At 30.2% G+C, this 17250-nt stretch overlaps 1 protein-coding gene and 1 long non-coding RNA gene across 2 annotated transcripts; both read right to left on the reverse strand.

The window, feature by feature from the left end:
- Nucleotides 1–1063: 1063 nt before the first annotated feature.
- On the reverse strand, nucleotides 1064–2471 carry LOC132717715 (uncharacterized). The gene is made up of 3 exons (XR_009623983.1): nucleotides 2354–2471; nucleotides 1877–2020; nucleotides 1064–1672 (listed from the first exon to the last, which is right to left on the reverse strand). It is a non-coding gene; the product is annotated as an uncharacterized LOC132717715 (long non-coding RNA).
- Nucleotides 2472–2653: 182 nt separating this feature from the next.
- LOC132717720 (uncharacterized) lies at nucleotides 2654–16337 on the reverse strand. The gene is made up of 15 exons (XM_060701267.1): nucleotides 15964–16337; nucleotides 12853–13064; nucleotides 10309–11285; nucleotides 9622–9792; nucleotides 9080–9220; nucleotides 8605–8688; nucleotides 7962–8069; nucleotides 7542–7616; nucleotides 7075–7197; nucleotides 6678–6770; nucleotides 6263–6379; nucleotides 4828–4920; nucleotides 4354–4464; nucleotides 3072–4012; nucleotides 2654–2770 (listed from the first exon to the last, which is right to left on the reverse strand). Exons 1-14 carry the CDS (start codon nucleotides 16030–16032, stop codon nucleotides 3825–3827), a joined length of 2562 nt encoding a protein of 853 aa, XP_060557250.1. The 5' UTR covers nucleotides 16033–16337; the 3' UTR covers nucleotides 2654–2770; nucleotides 3072–3824.
- Between the last annotated feature and the right edge of the window lie 913 nt (nucleotides 16338–17250).

The raw sequence follows: 17250 nt of genomic DNA on the forward strand, positions 1-17250 counted from the left end.
GAGCTCGGCAGGGCACCGAACAAAAATAAATCCATCAATATGTATCAATGTAAGGTGGTCAAGGAATTCATCTTCGTTTCGTTATCCTTAAAGTTTATCGCATATCAATTATATGAAGGTGACTGCTCGTACCTAAATTACTGTTTGAAATTATTTTTGTTCAATAGAATTATAGTATTTAAATTGAATCATACAGAATTATGTTAAATAAATTGACCGCCAGAAAAATGATATGCGGTGGATGATTTAGTAGATGATCATGGATTATATAATTCCATGAAGTAGTTAATATTCGCTTTCTGCTTCTGTTAACACAAATAAGAATAAAACATAAAAAAAGTCACTTATTAGTGTTTTCTTATTCTTTTTATATTCGTATGAGCACGTTTAAATAATTACGTTATATGGTACGAGTCATTCGATGTGAAGACGTTTTTAAACCATATATAGAACTATTGTCCAATCTTTTCTCCAAACTATTTTTGGGAAAATAACAAAAATAAGATAATGTATTTTGATATGCTTTTAAGATGTCTCAACACATTTATGACATGCGAGCACACTCAGGAGGTTACTGTGTAGCAAATTTTCATTGTCCTGTTTATAGATGGCGAAGCTGTTTATTCCTTTAGTTTATCTAAAGGTAAGTCTGAAATTCAATCATCAATTTATGAGAGTCATTTTATCATTTTGCATATTTGATCTATAGGTATCTATTTGTTATCATAAATAATTGGTCTATAACATGGAGTTCAAGTGATGGAACGAACAAAAAGAAAACGCATACAAACACTACTCTTATTTTAATTAACATTATTCATACATTTTTGTATTTTATCAAATCCATAATGTGACTAAACTTAGCTAGCCTTCTTCGGCACTTTCCTTAATCTATTTATATTAAATATATTTGTTATTGCCCATGATCAAGGTCACATGCAGAATTTTAACAACCTGTTGTGACATGACAAATATCAATGCAGGTCCTAGTATACAAAAACTGAAAAAATAAATATTACATAAATAAAGCATTTAAACAGTAGACTATAACAGGACTTTTTTTTATAGCCGAGTAAATTCGTTTAAACCCAAATTATCTGACACTCTTCGTATTGTTTTAAGTATTAACAAACAGCGTCCTCGTTGAAAGTTGTTTCCCTTACTGCCTCATCGTTTTGGTTTTATTTTCCACTTTTCAATTCTATTTTTATTGCTCATGAGAGATAATCCTTGACAAAGACTTTTTTTATTATTGCCAAAAATGAATGTATACAAATTTCATAAATAAAACAAATTCAGTTCAATTCAGGTCGTTCTTGTGATGAAAAGAAATGATTTGAAATCATATTCTGGCTAAACACTTATAAGTTAGGCTACACTAAATGTAGATCTAAATAAAATCTATTTAAACCAGGCCTCACCATATTCCACTATTGATTATAAACGACAAATATTTATAGTCAATAAACTGTTAGTCATCGATAAAATTCTATATCTAATATAATTTCTAGATTACAATGTACTGACTTATCCTGCACCTGGCACATATCAAAACAAGTGACCGGTACACGATTAGATTTAAAGTCTAAGCACTTTGTATAGACAACACATTACAAAACTATACATGTTTTTGATTTTGGCTCGTTTGGGTCAGAAGAAGGTCCATCTTTACCTGAAAATAGAAACCAAATAATGTCTTGCGGGAAGTATATTTTACTAAGTGTTTTAGACAAGCACCAATCTTTGAAATTGGAAATAATAGTTTAACATTTTTTACTTATTCCGGGACTTTGTTTGAATATTCATAATATAGATGAAAGAACTCAGATATGTTGACCTTATTATAATAATGATCTGCTAAATTGCAATCTTATACCATCTTTTGTTATTTTCATTGATGATGATGATTTTTTGTTTGAATTTTGGTCATCCTTTTTGTCAGTTGTTTCCTTTGATTTGTCAGTTGTTTCCTTTGATTTGTCAGTTGTTTCCTTTGATATTGCGCCATTTCTTTCATCAGCTACGGATTGAAAGTTAAAACCCAAAATTAAGTTTTTCAACAGCATATGGACGAATTAAACGAAATGTGTCAATTCACAGCATAATTAAATTACCAAAGCTGTCATTGCAGCTTTCTTTATCAAATGGCGCTCTGAGTCACGCATATGAAAAAACATGCAATAGCAACGTTTGCTCGTATGTTTATCCGCAAATGTATGTTTTCTTTTCGGTTAATGAATAGCTGAGTGAGCAGATTTTATGCCAGATTATTCCTTTGTAAATGTTGTATGTATTGTTAATAAATAAAATTAAGAAAGAAGTAATAAAAGCTTTAGAGTCGGATTCGACATACCGGCTGACATTGCAATGTTATCTTCCACTGTCGTCTCAGATACAGATGAGTTAATGTCTGAATTGTCATTTGTCTGCTCGACTATTGTATCTGGTAGATTTTCATTTTTCTCACCGTCTACAAATTAATAAAAATACATAAATATTGAGAATTAAAACAATTTTGCTTTCAGTATAGATTTATACAGGTGTCTCTATCTGTATGTCTCTTACAAGGTATTCTGTAGAACTATATGTATAGATTATTTTTCATAAAATAATAAGACACTTTTTAAAATAAAAAATAATTCTTTAAACTTACCGGCTGATATTTCAAGGGTATCTTCTAAAGTTGCCTTAGATACAAATGAGTTAATGTTTGTATTTTCATTTGTCTGTTCGACTGTTGTATCTGATATTTTATCATTTTCTTCATCATCTTCAAATGAAAAAGAACATAAAAATAAGGATAGTCAAAACAATTTTTGTATTTAATATAAATTTGACGTATACTTTATCATTAAGTGTCTAATTACTATTGTTTTTAACCATCTTTTTATCATTGAACAACAGTAATAATGTCTGTCTTTATATATCCAACAAAACTGCATGTGAATTTTATTACTTGGCCAGTTTTTAATAAAATAATGATCAAAAAGTTCTAAATTATTATATACATAGATAAATACAATAAGTATAATGAGTATCCTAAGAATCATCGGTGTATCTAGGAATGTTACCTTCCCCAATCGCCTTAGATGATGTGATATTTCCATCTGTTCTTTCGACCGTGTTATCGTTGAGTTCTTCACTGATATTTTCTTTGGCTGTAGATTAGAGGTTAAGGCATTAAAGTTAAACGCTTTTTATAGCATGTGTAATTTGATATTGTATGTTAGATGAGGTTAAATATCATTAACTACAAATGATATGGCAATATATTTCCTCTGTCAACGACTTTTGAAACAGATGATTAGATGTCTTAATGTTGGACTTATCGGCACAACCAGATTCATAAGTTTGTTTAAGCACAATTGTGTTGAATGTTGTGTATAACTGTTACCGTGTTTGAAACAAGCATAATGCTATATATTTGTTAACAAAAAAGTAGATGTAAATGCCGGTTTACAGGTGGACATTGCAATGTCATCTTTCACAGTCATCTCAGGAAAAGATGATTTACTGTTTGTATTGTCATTTGTCTGTTTGACAATTGTTTCTGGTAGATTGTCATTTTTCACGTTATCTTTAAATAAAAAAGAACTACATAAAAGTAACATAATTGAAACAATTAGTTTATTCATTTGATCTGATGTAAAGTACGTCATTAAGTAAAATACCATTTTTGACAATCCCTTTAAAATTTAACACCAATAATATCTATCTCCATGTTTCCTACAGAACACCATGTGAATTTTATTACTCGACCAGCTTTTGAATATTCGCTGGTATACTAGAAACAGATAAACTAATAATCAAAGAAAAATAAACATCTAAAACATATGAAGTTGCAACGTGGGTAAGATAAGAATTCTTAAAATCATTATTGTATTTGGCAATGTTGATATTGTAATGTAACTACGTGTACCGTTCTCAATCGTCTCAGATGAGTTGATATTTATATTTCCAGCTGTTCTTTCGACCATACTATCGCTGACTTCTTCACTGGTATTTTCATCGGCTGCATATTAGAGATTAAGACAAAATGGTTGAAAGCTTCATTACTAATCTGAAATTGTAACTTAATTGAATACTATAACTGATATGACACAATTTTCCCTTTCAATGATTAATATAGATGGTTATATGTCTATATATTTATGTATTTTCAAACATTGCAATAAAGTTATTCCTTTGCAAGTTTTGGACTTATTGGTACAATCAGATTCATAAGTGTGTTAAGCATCATCGTGTAGAATGTTGTGTTTAATTGTTACCGTGTTTATAACAAGCATAATTCTATATATGTGTTAAAAATAAGAAATGGTTTTAAAGTATATGTACACGTAGAAGTAAACTTACCGGCGGATATTGCTATGTTATCTTTCATAGCCTCCTCTGGAACAGATGAATTTGTATTTTCATTTGTCTGTTCGACTGTTGTATCTGGTAGATTGTCACTGTTCTCATCATCTACATATTTGAAGGAAGTACACAAAATTAATATACAAATGTAGTTAAAACAATTGTTTTCATTCAGTATAAATTTGATGTATAGTATATCATTAAGTAAACCTTCTATTTTTTTATTGAATAGCAATAATATCTATCTTTATGTTTCCTATAAAACAGCATGAGAATTATTTTACTGGACAAGCTTTTGAATATTCGCTTCACGATTGTATAACTGATAAACCAAAAATCAAAGAAGTTCTTAACTTCTAAGACATATAAACATAAATGAATATAATGAAATCAGAAGTTATAACGTAGGAAAAAAAGAATCCTAAAAATCATCGGTGTATTTGGCAATGCTAAAACGGTAATGTTACTAACCTTCCTCAAAAGTCTCATATGTTTTGATATTCGTATTTCCATCTGTTCTTTCGGCTGTGTTATCGCTGAGTTCTTCCATGCTGTTTTCATCGTCTGCAGATTAGAGATTAAGACATTTACGTTTAACGCTTTTTAACTGATCTGAAAATGTTATATAATTATCTTTGAATATAAATGATACGATAATATTACCTCTTTCAATCACTTTTATGCAGAAGGTTAAATATATGTATTTATTATATACTTATAAATGAAATATTGAGAAATATTGATGAAATAAAATGCTTATTTTCATTTTCCGTATTTTCACTCTAAAAATTTATTTTTCACTGCAGTGAAACATATTTTCCGTATTTTCACTGGTGTCTTGCCGGACTACTTTCTTTTAAATTCTGCCAGTACACAAAATTTAAGGGAAAGTCTTTCAAATTTTAATGTCAAAAAAGAGAAAAATGTATATAATAAACAGAAAATTCAAGTTTTTTCTATAAATACATGATTTATTTTCATCTTGTGGCATGAAAATAACCATATTTCACTCGTGGCTACCGCCACTCATGAAATATTTATTTTCATACCACTCGATGAAGATAAATCATGTATTTATAGAAAAAACTTGAATATCCTCTATTTATTACCCTTCCAGATTTTTTCCGCCTTTTTGATTGGATATTGATCACCCGAAAGAAATTGATATAACCGAGCCAGACGGGTAATATCACACACTAAATTTCCCCGTTGGGTACCCAACGTTGTAAACAACATGCGCTGAGGTGATGCGCGTACGGTTCGATTTTACTCGGTGTAAATTCCGATTTACAAGCACTTTTTAACTGTCAAATGATAAATATTTACCAAAGTAGAATAATGATACATATTACCATCAGTATTGAAAACAAATATGACCTTGTGAAAGCTTGATATTAATTACAAAAAAGTGCTCCTTTTCTCTTGTTTACATTCGTCAGGTGCGGGAAAAATACGTCATGTATTTATGTGACGTCATGTTGTGACGAAGAGATACCCAGAGGGAATCTTATTTCGACGTTTCATTTGAAACGGCAATGATTTTTTAAAAAATCGTCTAAACTCGGCAGGGGAAGGGTAATAAAATTATTATTTTGGTTTTGGAGTGATATATGTGGATATATTACCTGCCAAGATAAAATATCACCCTCGCCTAACGGCTCGGGTGATATAAAATCTTAGCAGGTAATATATCCACATATATCACTCCAAAACCAAAATAACATATAATCTTTGTTTTTTAAAGCATTATAATGTTGGACTTACTGGTACAATCAGATTCATGAGTCTGTTTTAGCATCATTGTGTTGAATGTTGTGTTGAACTTATTTTTACCGTGTTTATAGGTTTATAACAAAGTAGTTATAGGTTTATAGCAAAGTAGAAGGGAATTATGCTTTCGACTTACCTGCGGATATTGCAATGATATGCTTCATAGTTGCCCCAGGAACAAATGAATTTATGTTTGTATTTTCATTTGCCTGTTCGGCTGTTGTATCTGCTAGATTGTCATTGTTTTCATCATCTGCAAATAAAAAAAATACATAAAGATTAAGATAGTTAAAACATTTTCCTTTGTATTCAGTATAGATTTGATGTACATGCATATAAAATATCATTAGCCTTCTAACTACTATGTTTCCTACAAAACTGCACGGGAATGTTATTACTGGACCAGTTTTCTTTTACAATTTGCGTCATTATAGTGTTGCTGAATTTCTAAAACATATATATGAAACAATAACATTGAAATAATAACAAAGGTATCTTAATTATTCATCGATGTATTGGCAATGTTATAACGGTAATTTTACAATACGCACCTTCTTCAAAAGTGTTGGATGATTTGATATTTATATTTCCGATTGTCCTTTCCTTTTTATTGAGTTCTTCCATGCTTTTTTCGTCGGCTGCAGCTTAGAGATTAAGACATTAAAGTTGAAAGCTTTTTGACAAAACTTAAATTGTAACTTAATATTAAATATATCTTTAGCTATAAATGATATAACAATATTACCTCTTTCAATGATTTTAACACAGATGGTCTATACCTCTTTCTATACATCGTATTTCGAAGCATGAAAAAATGATATTATCCATCAATAAATGTTGGACTTATTGTTATAATCAGATATTTTAGACCCGTGTACAATGTTGTGTAAAATTGTTACTTGAAAATAAGAAAAGGTTTAAAAGTTGGAATAAATGCCTTCGACTTACCGTCTGTTATTTCAATGTTATCATTTACAGTCTCTTCAGAAACAGATGATTTAATGCTAGTATTTTCATTTGTCTGTTCGACTGTTGTATCTTGTACATCATCAAAATTCTCGTCATCTACTACTAACAAAGAAGAACATGAAAATTAAGATAGTTAAATAATTTGTTTTCAGTTAACATTTGACTTATAGTATATCAATAAGTGTCTAATTGCTATCGATTACCTTTGAATACTAATAATGTCTTATTATATGTTTCCTTCAGATGCATATCAATTTTATTACTGAAATAGCTTTTGATAATTTGCTTTACGATGTTTTTACTGATAAAATAATGATCAAAGAATCTAAATTATATGGACATAAATTAATCCAATAAAATCAGAAATTACAACGTAGGTAAAGTTGGTATGCTTAAAATCATTGGTGTATTTGGCAATGTTAAAATTGAGATGTTACTACATGTACCTTCCTCAAAAGTCTCGGGTACTGATGATATGATATTTGTATTTCCATCTGTTCTTTTGACCATGTTTTCATTGTCTATAGATTAGATATTAACATATTCAAGTCGAATGCTGTTTTATAACTAGTCTTAAATTAAAGATTATTAACAGTTAAATAAGTTAAATAGCTTTAACTATAAATGATAGGGCAATGTTAATCTTTCAATATCTTTTGATGCAGATGGTTAAATGTCTTTACATGTATATCTCCGTATCTTAAAGCATGTGCAATAATGTTATCTCTTTCAATATGTTTGATTAATGGGTACAGTCAGACACTTTCGACTCTTTAAGCATCGCCATGTTGAATGTTGTGTGTAATTGTTACCGTATTTTTTTTTTAATCCTTATGTAGAATTAAAAGTAAATGCATTTGACTTACCGGTGGCTTGTGCAAGGTTATCTTTCACAGCCGCCCAAGAAATAGATGAATTTGTTTTTTCATTTGTTTGTTCGACTGTATCTAGTATATTGCCATTGTTTTCGTCATCTACAAATAAACAAGAAGAACATAAATTAAGATAGTTTCAGTATTAATTTGAAGTATTTATCATCAAGATTGGTGTCTACCTACTATTGTTTTGACAATACTTGTATCATTGATGAACAACAATGTCTATCGATATGTTACAAATAGGGCTGCATATGAACTTTAATTATAACTAAAACTAGTGTTTGATAATTTGCTTCACGATAGTATTATGGAACAAGGAAATTCTAATTTGTCATCAAGCATATACAAAATGCAATTTTAGAATACTATTACAAGTGAATACAATGTTTTTCGTGCCTAGAAACTCCAGTCTTCAACAATCGAATGTGAATTATATGGTATTTATGTGCACTTCGGTTATTCCAAAAGAAAATGGTTGATCTAATTTGTACAAAAACACAAATAGAGTTGTTCATCATGATGAAACATCTACCACATTTTCTTAGCAATCTAAAATGGCTACGTACATGGAGGTCAACAGCTTCTTACCTATCGGCTGATATTGTAAGGTTACTTTCTTAATCAAACTTACCAGATACAGATGATTTGATACATGTCTGTTCATCTGTACTTTCGAAAGCGTTATTGTCATGTTCTTTTGTGCTGTTTTTATCTGCTACGGATTAGAGATTGAAACATAAAAGTTTAACGCTGTTTAACAATTCTGAATATAAAACTTAGATAAAGTTGAATATCTTTGATACGATGATGATACGATAATGTTACCTCTTTCAGTGACTTTTGATACAGATTGTTTAATGTTCATATCTTGGTATGTTTTTGTTTGTTAATTTAATAATAAATATATATTTATTATGGTGTGCCATTATATTATGCCTTAGGAAATTTACTTTGAATTCATCGATCTATTCGATGGAACTCCTGGTTTGTATTGTTTGTACAAGTTATGTTGTTTTCTCTTTTATAAGTTTCTCTCTTGTTTCACCTGGTGCACGTTTGTCAATTCATTTGTTGTATTTATATATATATTGATCTCTCGTACTTACATAACTTTTTCAATGTTTCTATCTCTGCTTCAATGTCCTTTATCCTTGCAGCAAGGGCATTTTTCTTTTGATGACATTCTTGCAATTTCAGTTGAAGTGACAATTCCTTTTTTCTTTTCTTAATCTTCAGTCCTATTTCTTCTATTAAATATATGAAGAAAAATCGAAGGATAAAGTTTACTGTAGCTTTCGTTGAAATTGCTTCGATACTAGTATTATAAACAAGCTGAATGCAACCTACAGCAACCATAAATGTTACTCACTGAAGCATCTGAAACTTACTTTTTACTATTAGCTATTCTAGAGAGTCTAGTTGAATTAACATGAAACATCGGTTTTAAAATGTCTGTACTTTGATTATTATAAACATTAAGTTTTGTCCTGAACTTTGGACTTTAGTAAAGGAGATCAATAAAATTAATGATTACATGTGTTTGAAACAATAAAAATCTTAAATGAAAGTTTGATTTTAATATTTTCTATCAGAATCGTTTTGTTTTGTTATTGTCTTTTTCTCAGAAAGTATAAAAAAGATTCATTACTTTCTTCTTCTGTAAGGTTTGTTGAAAGTAGATAGTTAATTATTTCTTTAGCGTTTCCGCCTGTTTGCTTGTCTTTAGCTAAAATTGACAAGGCATATTCCCCTTCTTTTTGTATTCCAGCTGACACATAAAGCTTGCCATGAACCTCGTCTACACGTGTTTTTGTGACAGCTACAGTTAAATGGTAAAATGGTAAAAAATGTAATGTAAAGTCATCTTGAAATGCTGTTATAATTTATTTTTTAATGTAATAAGCTACTCGAAAGTAAGTATAGACATTAAGTTTTGGACCGCCTTCCACAACCCCCGATTTGCTTAGTACTTCTTCACTTCCTTAACATTCTGAGAGTATTATTTCATTTGATACTTTTCAATCAATATTTATAAATATGTATTTCAGCAGTATATTATTAATAAGTACTGTATGTGTAGCAATATTCGCGGGCTTCAAATTTTCGCGCTTTTCGCGGTGACATGCGATCCGCTAATTCATGTTTAGCGCGAATATTTCAAGCTAAATTATTTTATAGTATTCATATTCTATAATGTATATCAGTGTGTTATATGCGTTCAATACATTCGATTTTATTAAAATAATATAAGTATATATGAATATCAAAAATGTTGATAAAAATTATTTGACCCTAAAGATATAAATTTTACTTATCATTTCTTATAAGATTTTACCGTTTTCATCATTTTCTCCTCCAACAATCTTAGAGAGAAATTCTATTTCTTCAACCTTGTCAGTGTCTATTTGAAATGTCAGCAACTCAGGTGTATCAAAATCACTCTGGGTGCATGCAACAGGAACGTTTGGCAAATACGTGGATGGATTTTTCAGACCATATTCGACAGCCGTGTATCCGAAACCATAACCAGTACAGCCTGCGTCAAATGGGATTTTTTTGCAATTTGGATCGGGTTCCAAGCAGATGATCTTAAAGGTAGCGAACAAAAAATACAATTCTTCTGCATCAGGAGATGAAACGAAAGTTTCAAAAATATATTCTGCTGCCACAGGAAAACGTATATTAAAGGAAAACGTGTCAATGCCGGGAGCATAAACAACCAACAAAGGTAAATCATCTGCATTAATCTCTTCCAAGTTAACTGTATCTTTCTTCAGAGAAAGGTGGTACAACATTGATATGTTTCGTGAATCAGCTTTGTTTGCGCCAAACGAAATAGTACATTTGCCATTTTTAGAATGCAGTAATCCAGTATATTCACTTAACAACTGAAGATTAGCAATGAAATATGTCTGTGTAAAGTGTGGTAATGCAAGGAATTCTTCCTTACTTATGTGCTTCTCGGGTGGAAGAAGTTGCCATTCGGGATCATCAGGAAGAGAATAGATGATAAATATACTTGGGTCTAGACAAAACCATAAGTCGTTGACGTGAATTTCACATACTCCTTCTGAACCCTCTCGCTCTTCGAATACTGTTTCTCCTTTATTTTCTAACAGTATTTCACCTCCTCTTGAGTATCCTTTAGTGGTAAAGATTCCTCTACAAATATCTACAATGTGCCAGCGTTCGTTTGACCTGAATATGGTCCAACGTGTGCGAAGTATACCTGTGTCATCTTCTGTATGACCAGGTAAATAATGCATATTTTTTGTAATACCCTCCACGAGTTGATACTGAATATTGCCCGATCTAGAACGATATAATGGTAACTATTGCCACTACTACACTACTACTTTTAGTACAAAAAGAATTTAATGAACATAGGTTGAACTAATTTTACCTTCATCAAAACATATTCGCTTATGTGCAATTTATACTCAACAGCTGTCTTCTTCTATTTTGGAAATAGTTTTTATAGGTCAAAAAGTGCAAACAAGATTATTTCGTAATTACTTAGATTTAATAACAAGGAAATATTCTCGAAATTATAACACAGTGAATTCTATCTCGTTCTCATAAGACAATAACGTTGTATTATAGAGATAAGTATCTCGTTATAAAAACTAAGAAATGCCGTATAATCATATTTTTCTACTGCGTGACTAACGAATTAAGGACTTTTTTTTACATATTGTGACTCATGTAAATGATGTCTGCAATGTGTCAATTATTCTTTTAGTTTACTTAACTATATTTTACTTTTCAATACATTTTCGGAATTATAAAGAATACTAGTATGAATCTGGAGCAATGGTACTAAGAGATCTCTAATCTATTGTTAATACGAGACAACTGTCTTTTAAGTATGTCGTATTTACGATAGGGAACTCTGTATTACATTTATTAACGAAACACTGACTTGAGGTCGTAATGTGAATTTCATTTTTTATCCATTCTATTAAATCACTTGTACCTAAAACTCCTAAATAATTAAGAGCTGTTTGTGCCCAAAAGTAAGAAACTCTGATTTGGAGAAGCTATTGAACTTTCATTTTCAGAATACCTTTTCTTTTTAATGTAATTTGTCTGCTGCAAGTCAACTCGATGATAAGCAATTAGCATATTGCCAGTTATAAAGTTGACCATAAATCTATCTACCTGTCTTTGGTGCATGGGCATTTCGTACTTTTATTGTCTTGCTACCAGTTTAAATAATTCAATAATTCATTTCATATGTGTTTTATTACGACTTTCTTCACGCAAAAGTCCTAAAAGTAATTGATTTATCGGTAGTTTGATTTAAAGATGCATTCACTTTTGATGTTGTAAATTGATTAGTTGTCTTCTTGTTACATGCAATTAGCATTGATATTTTGCACGATCATTTATATTGTTTTATTTTTCAAAAATAATGATAATTTAATACTTGTGAAAAGGAAGATTAGATAGTGTTACATTTTACTGTGGATTGACAAAAGTCCTTAAGTCTAATTTTATACACTATGTAAAATAAAGTGTTAATGTTTCCGACGATAAAATGTGCTTGGTCATTTTAATGACCTTTGTAGTATTTTAACATAGGAATATCCTTCAAATGTTTTTTTCTTGTTACTGTTACGAATATCATCAAATTTTATAAATTTTGAGAAAGCTGTCAATTTTGATAAATGAACAATGTTTAATTGTAAAGAATATTACAGTGGATCATTTACTCCATGACATCATTTATAACATCAAAATTGGGACTTCAATATAAGTAGGTGATTTTTTTCTCTTTTAAGGTTCTACTTCTGCTGGTGTTTTATTCTGCATAGTATAGTTTTAAGTATACACAATGATTTGTTTGTTACCGAAATAAGTATATCAAAAATCTTACTCGCATAGCAAAGCAAATGCTTCTATAACCCCGTGTGAAAAAATGGAACTTATTTCTTCTGGTAAATCTTCTACTTCATCATTGGCTTTCACATTAGCTATCCATACAAAGAAAGCACGAGCGAGGAATAATTCACGATTTTCGTCTTTGATAACTGGTTCTTCAAAATATTTGATAAGGGATGCCATTGAGGTCATATGGCACGGCTGTATCTAATCAAAGAAAAATAAGAAAATATGATAATATTTTTTTCTAAATATTTTGAATAATGTATATTAATATCGGAATTAGAGAATATCATTTTCCTGCAATCACACCGACACTGTAACTGTTATTTGACGATTGAATTAACCAATTTATCATTATTTTGTAATGAGAATATCATTATATAGATAAACTGGAAAATCTAAACTACGCCACACACATTAAAGAGACTGCACTGAGATTTTTTGACATGATAGGACTGAAAATATTTTTTTTCCTGATAAATGTACCATTTGATGTAGGTTTAGACCATGTCATGCTCGATTTAATTGTTCCTGTTCTCAGACGGTAAATGTGAATGTTAGCTACCGTCTACGACACAAGCACCTATTTAAGCAGAACTCAACAAAACTCAACATTCACACTAGTGATTAATTTAGAATTTAGAAACATCAGCAAATAATTTCATACTATGTCGCGGAACCTTCAATGTTACATTTTGATCTATACCACCTAAAATTAAGAATAAAACCTTTTTGGGAAATAAGATAATATCTTAAATGAGTCTTTAAACAGTATTCATGTAGATATACTGGAATAAACTAAAACTAAAAAGTTAACATTGATGGAACAAAAACATAAGCACAATTATGTATGCATCTGAACACTGATAGGCCTTTATCCGAAAATACATGTGTGAATCCGGCACTATTCATATCCATTATTATTGATATTTGACATGTATTGCGGTTTGGATAGGAATAACTATTCCGAAGGTACCTAATTGGTACATCGTAGTATTGTCTCCTAATATACTGTCAGCATAAATGTATAAATATTTTTGTACATGTAACGTTAACAATCCATTTTGTGTAGACATACAATAAGTTTTTCTGTTTTAAAGACAGGAAAAGAGATACTTTGAAACAAAACTGGTACCAATGATTACAGGCATGTGAAACACTGGATGTATACAAACATTTATTTATTTATTTATTCATACAGAAAATAATGTGTTTATTGTTTGTTCTTTATTTAATCACTTTACTAATACGTGTGTGTATATGTGTAAAATATGTAAAATGTTATGTATGCCATAAAACCACTCCGTTTACGTCAATAAATGATATGTATATCTGTCTGCATGTATGTCTGTCTTTCGTAATAAGTTAAATAAGCTTACCGACTTATGATTTACCCGAGTAACGTATTTACCTATTCGAACCGCAAACAATTGTCAGCTTTTTACTTGTATATTTTTCATTTTTTCAAATGGTTTACCTCAATCAATTAAATTTTATGGCAATTGATTAGTTTCATATAACTGTTAGATGTATGTTGGCCGGTAGCATCCATTTTACAGCTGAAAGAAATTTGACCGTCAGTTTAAACATCGAAAGTGTATAAAATGTCGATTTACGAAGGAAACCGCGAGATTTTCTATCTACATAGTAAACTAAGCACCCACCCAAACATATGCCTACTTTGGGTAGCCGATTGTGGCCATTATAATACTCGATATTTTGTTTTGGATGTATACCTTATAAAAAGTCGAGTTTCAGCGGGTCGCGGCCTATATGTTTCTTCTCCTCGACTTTAGTAGAATTCCTAAAACACTTGCAAAAAAAATGTAACAGATTTCTTTCTGTTCCTCGCCTTTTTTGACAAACGAATAATAAAATATAGTCAAATTATGGACGCAACCGGCCACTAAAGTCAAACTTTACCTCGCTGTTTCCAACAACTGAATTATAAAATGTCGAGATTTATACGTGCCCCGCGACATTTTGTGCGATTTCAGCGGGTTTGTAAGTTGCCCGGGATATTCTATGATAAAACGATAACATTTCCCGCGGATTTGAAATGGCCGCAATCAGCCATCATAAAGATCAGTCTGATATGTAAAAACAAAATCGTTTTTTATCAATAAGTATTTAAAAAGTACATAACATTTATTATTTTGTGTAATAATTAAAAAAAAAACATAATAACAAATCTTGTAATTTCTCATACCTATTAACTACATTTAACAATTTAACAGTCAGAACAATTTATTATAAATGTTAGATCGTGTGATCTCCTCCTTTTTCGTATTCTCTGTGAAATACTTCGACCTTCAGAATTGTTTATTTTAAAGTATGTAATTCCCTAGCTCAGATGTCTATGCCCGTGACTAATTGTATTCTGTACCGAATAACATGTAATTTATCTTGTATTAAATTTGTATGCAAATAAAACTTAAAACTTGAAACGGTAACAATTACAAACGAAGACCTTCAATGAAGCACAGAAAAGTTAAAAACTACTTATAATTACTTATCATTTGGTTTCAAAAAGGTTATAATATTTTTGCCCTTGAAATGAAGTGATTAGTGTGTTTTTCTTTCCTTCTCAATCATCGACACACACATTGAATTTGACTATAAAAAGTATTTACTATATCACCGAAATGGTTAACATATATATCAGGTATCAGATTTTGTAACATTCTAAAGTGATATAAATGATATCGTTTTTAACATTTTATCTTCATTTTTGTGTTTATTAAACTTAATGTTTCATCTGAAGTTTCTTCTCCATACTGTTTTAGCGACTGTCTGTAGATAAAATAGATAGAATCAGAAGGTCCAGTCGCCTTTTGTATTCATTTAAAAGATTTAGCATCTAATTAATTAGTTTTAAAGAAAATGTGGAGTTATAAAATGAGACCAGTCATGTAATTTTGATCAAGAACCATGAAGGTGATAGGAACAATACGCAATGGAACATTCCAAAAATGAGGTTCACTTCAAACATTTGCAACAATTAAGAAAGAACGACCAATTTTTGTGATACTGAACTTCTCATTTAACGACAGATTTTACTACACTCATTATTTGACAGATTATTAATTCAAACCCAGGTTACCTTGGAGACGTAATCATCGTAGTTTTGAAAATGTACTTTCTCCTCATCATATGTATGTATCTTCACCATCCTTTAAAACAATGGACCGACATACACGGCAGTAGTTGGTATACGCACGTCAATGAAAATTATAATCCAGATATTATAATATTAATTTATCAAATTAGTTATTAATTGTTATTATTAATGAAATTAAATTCACTTATTTTATGTAATTATTTTCAAAATTCATTAGTTAACTTTCCAAGTTTATCCTTGAGTCCATAAGATTAAAATGCTTTCAACGTCTAGGAATACATTCCTAAACAAATTAACATTTATCCCACTAAATGATTGTCTCACACTTTTGGTGTTCTCTATAAAATGTTTCAACTTCGTCGATAACTTTTGTGTATATCGTTATGTTCAATAATTTGATCAAAGTCATGCTCTAATAACAATGAAAATTGATTACCAAATACTGGAACCATTGTATGATAAGATTATAACCATGTTAAAAATACAAAAATTGGACGTAAAAAATCCACGAATCTACAAATCTGATAAAGCTCTCGATAGATGATTTATCATTATAAGAAGTGCTTGCAGACTATAGTGTTAATGTAATTTTTAAAAGACTGCTAATGAAAAACTTTGCATTATTGCAGACGATTAACTGCTTAATATCAATTGAAAAATGTGTTCTAAGTTCTTCAGGATTCAAATGATTAGTGATTCATGATATGCTTCATGTAAACTATAATGAAATGCAAGAGTGCATGTATATTATTATTTTGTACCATGACCAATTGCTCGATGCTAAATCTTGATTCTGAATTTGCGCCTCTGGTCATATTTATGTCATAAAGGCTATATTTTCTCGTATATTCAGCAGCTTGTATAACTTATGATATATATTCAATCCTCTAAACTTTGTCTAACATTTTTATTTCAATTGCATTTTAAACATATATTTCTTAAAAATTTTATTGTGGTGAAGTTTGGCCAGAAGAGCTGCATTATACTCGTGAAAGCAAGTATTTTACTACAGTCTATCCAAGAACACACACTAACATAAATAGGGATATTTCGACTCATTTTAATATCTAAAGCGTCATACGACGGTTTGGGATTTTCTTTGGTAATACTATGACTTTCTTTATTTTTGTGTCCTATTTTGAATCACCCGTATGCGCAGTAGACGTTTTATATACTATTTTTGAAAAGAATAAGCATCTGAATCTGTTCATAATGCTGCTTTACGCATACAGTGCCGAGTATAAACGAATGTATTTTTAAAATTATATT

This window comes from Ruditapes philippinarum, unplaced genomic scaffold (assembly GCF_026571515.1).
Source record: "Ruditapes philippinarum isolate M1 unplaced genomic scaffold, ASM2657151v2 ctg3763_1_1_1_1, whole genome shotgun sequence".
Classification (NCBI taxonomy): Eukaryota; Metazoa; Mollusca; class Bivalvia; order Venerida; family Veneridae; genus Ruditapes; species Ruditapes philippinarum.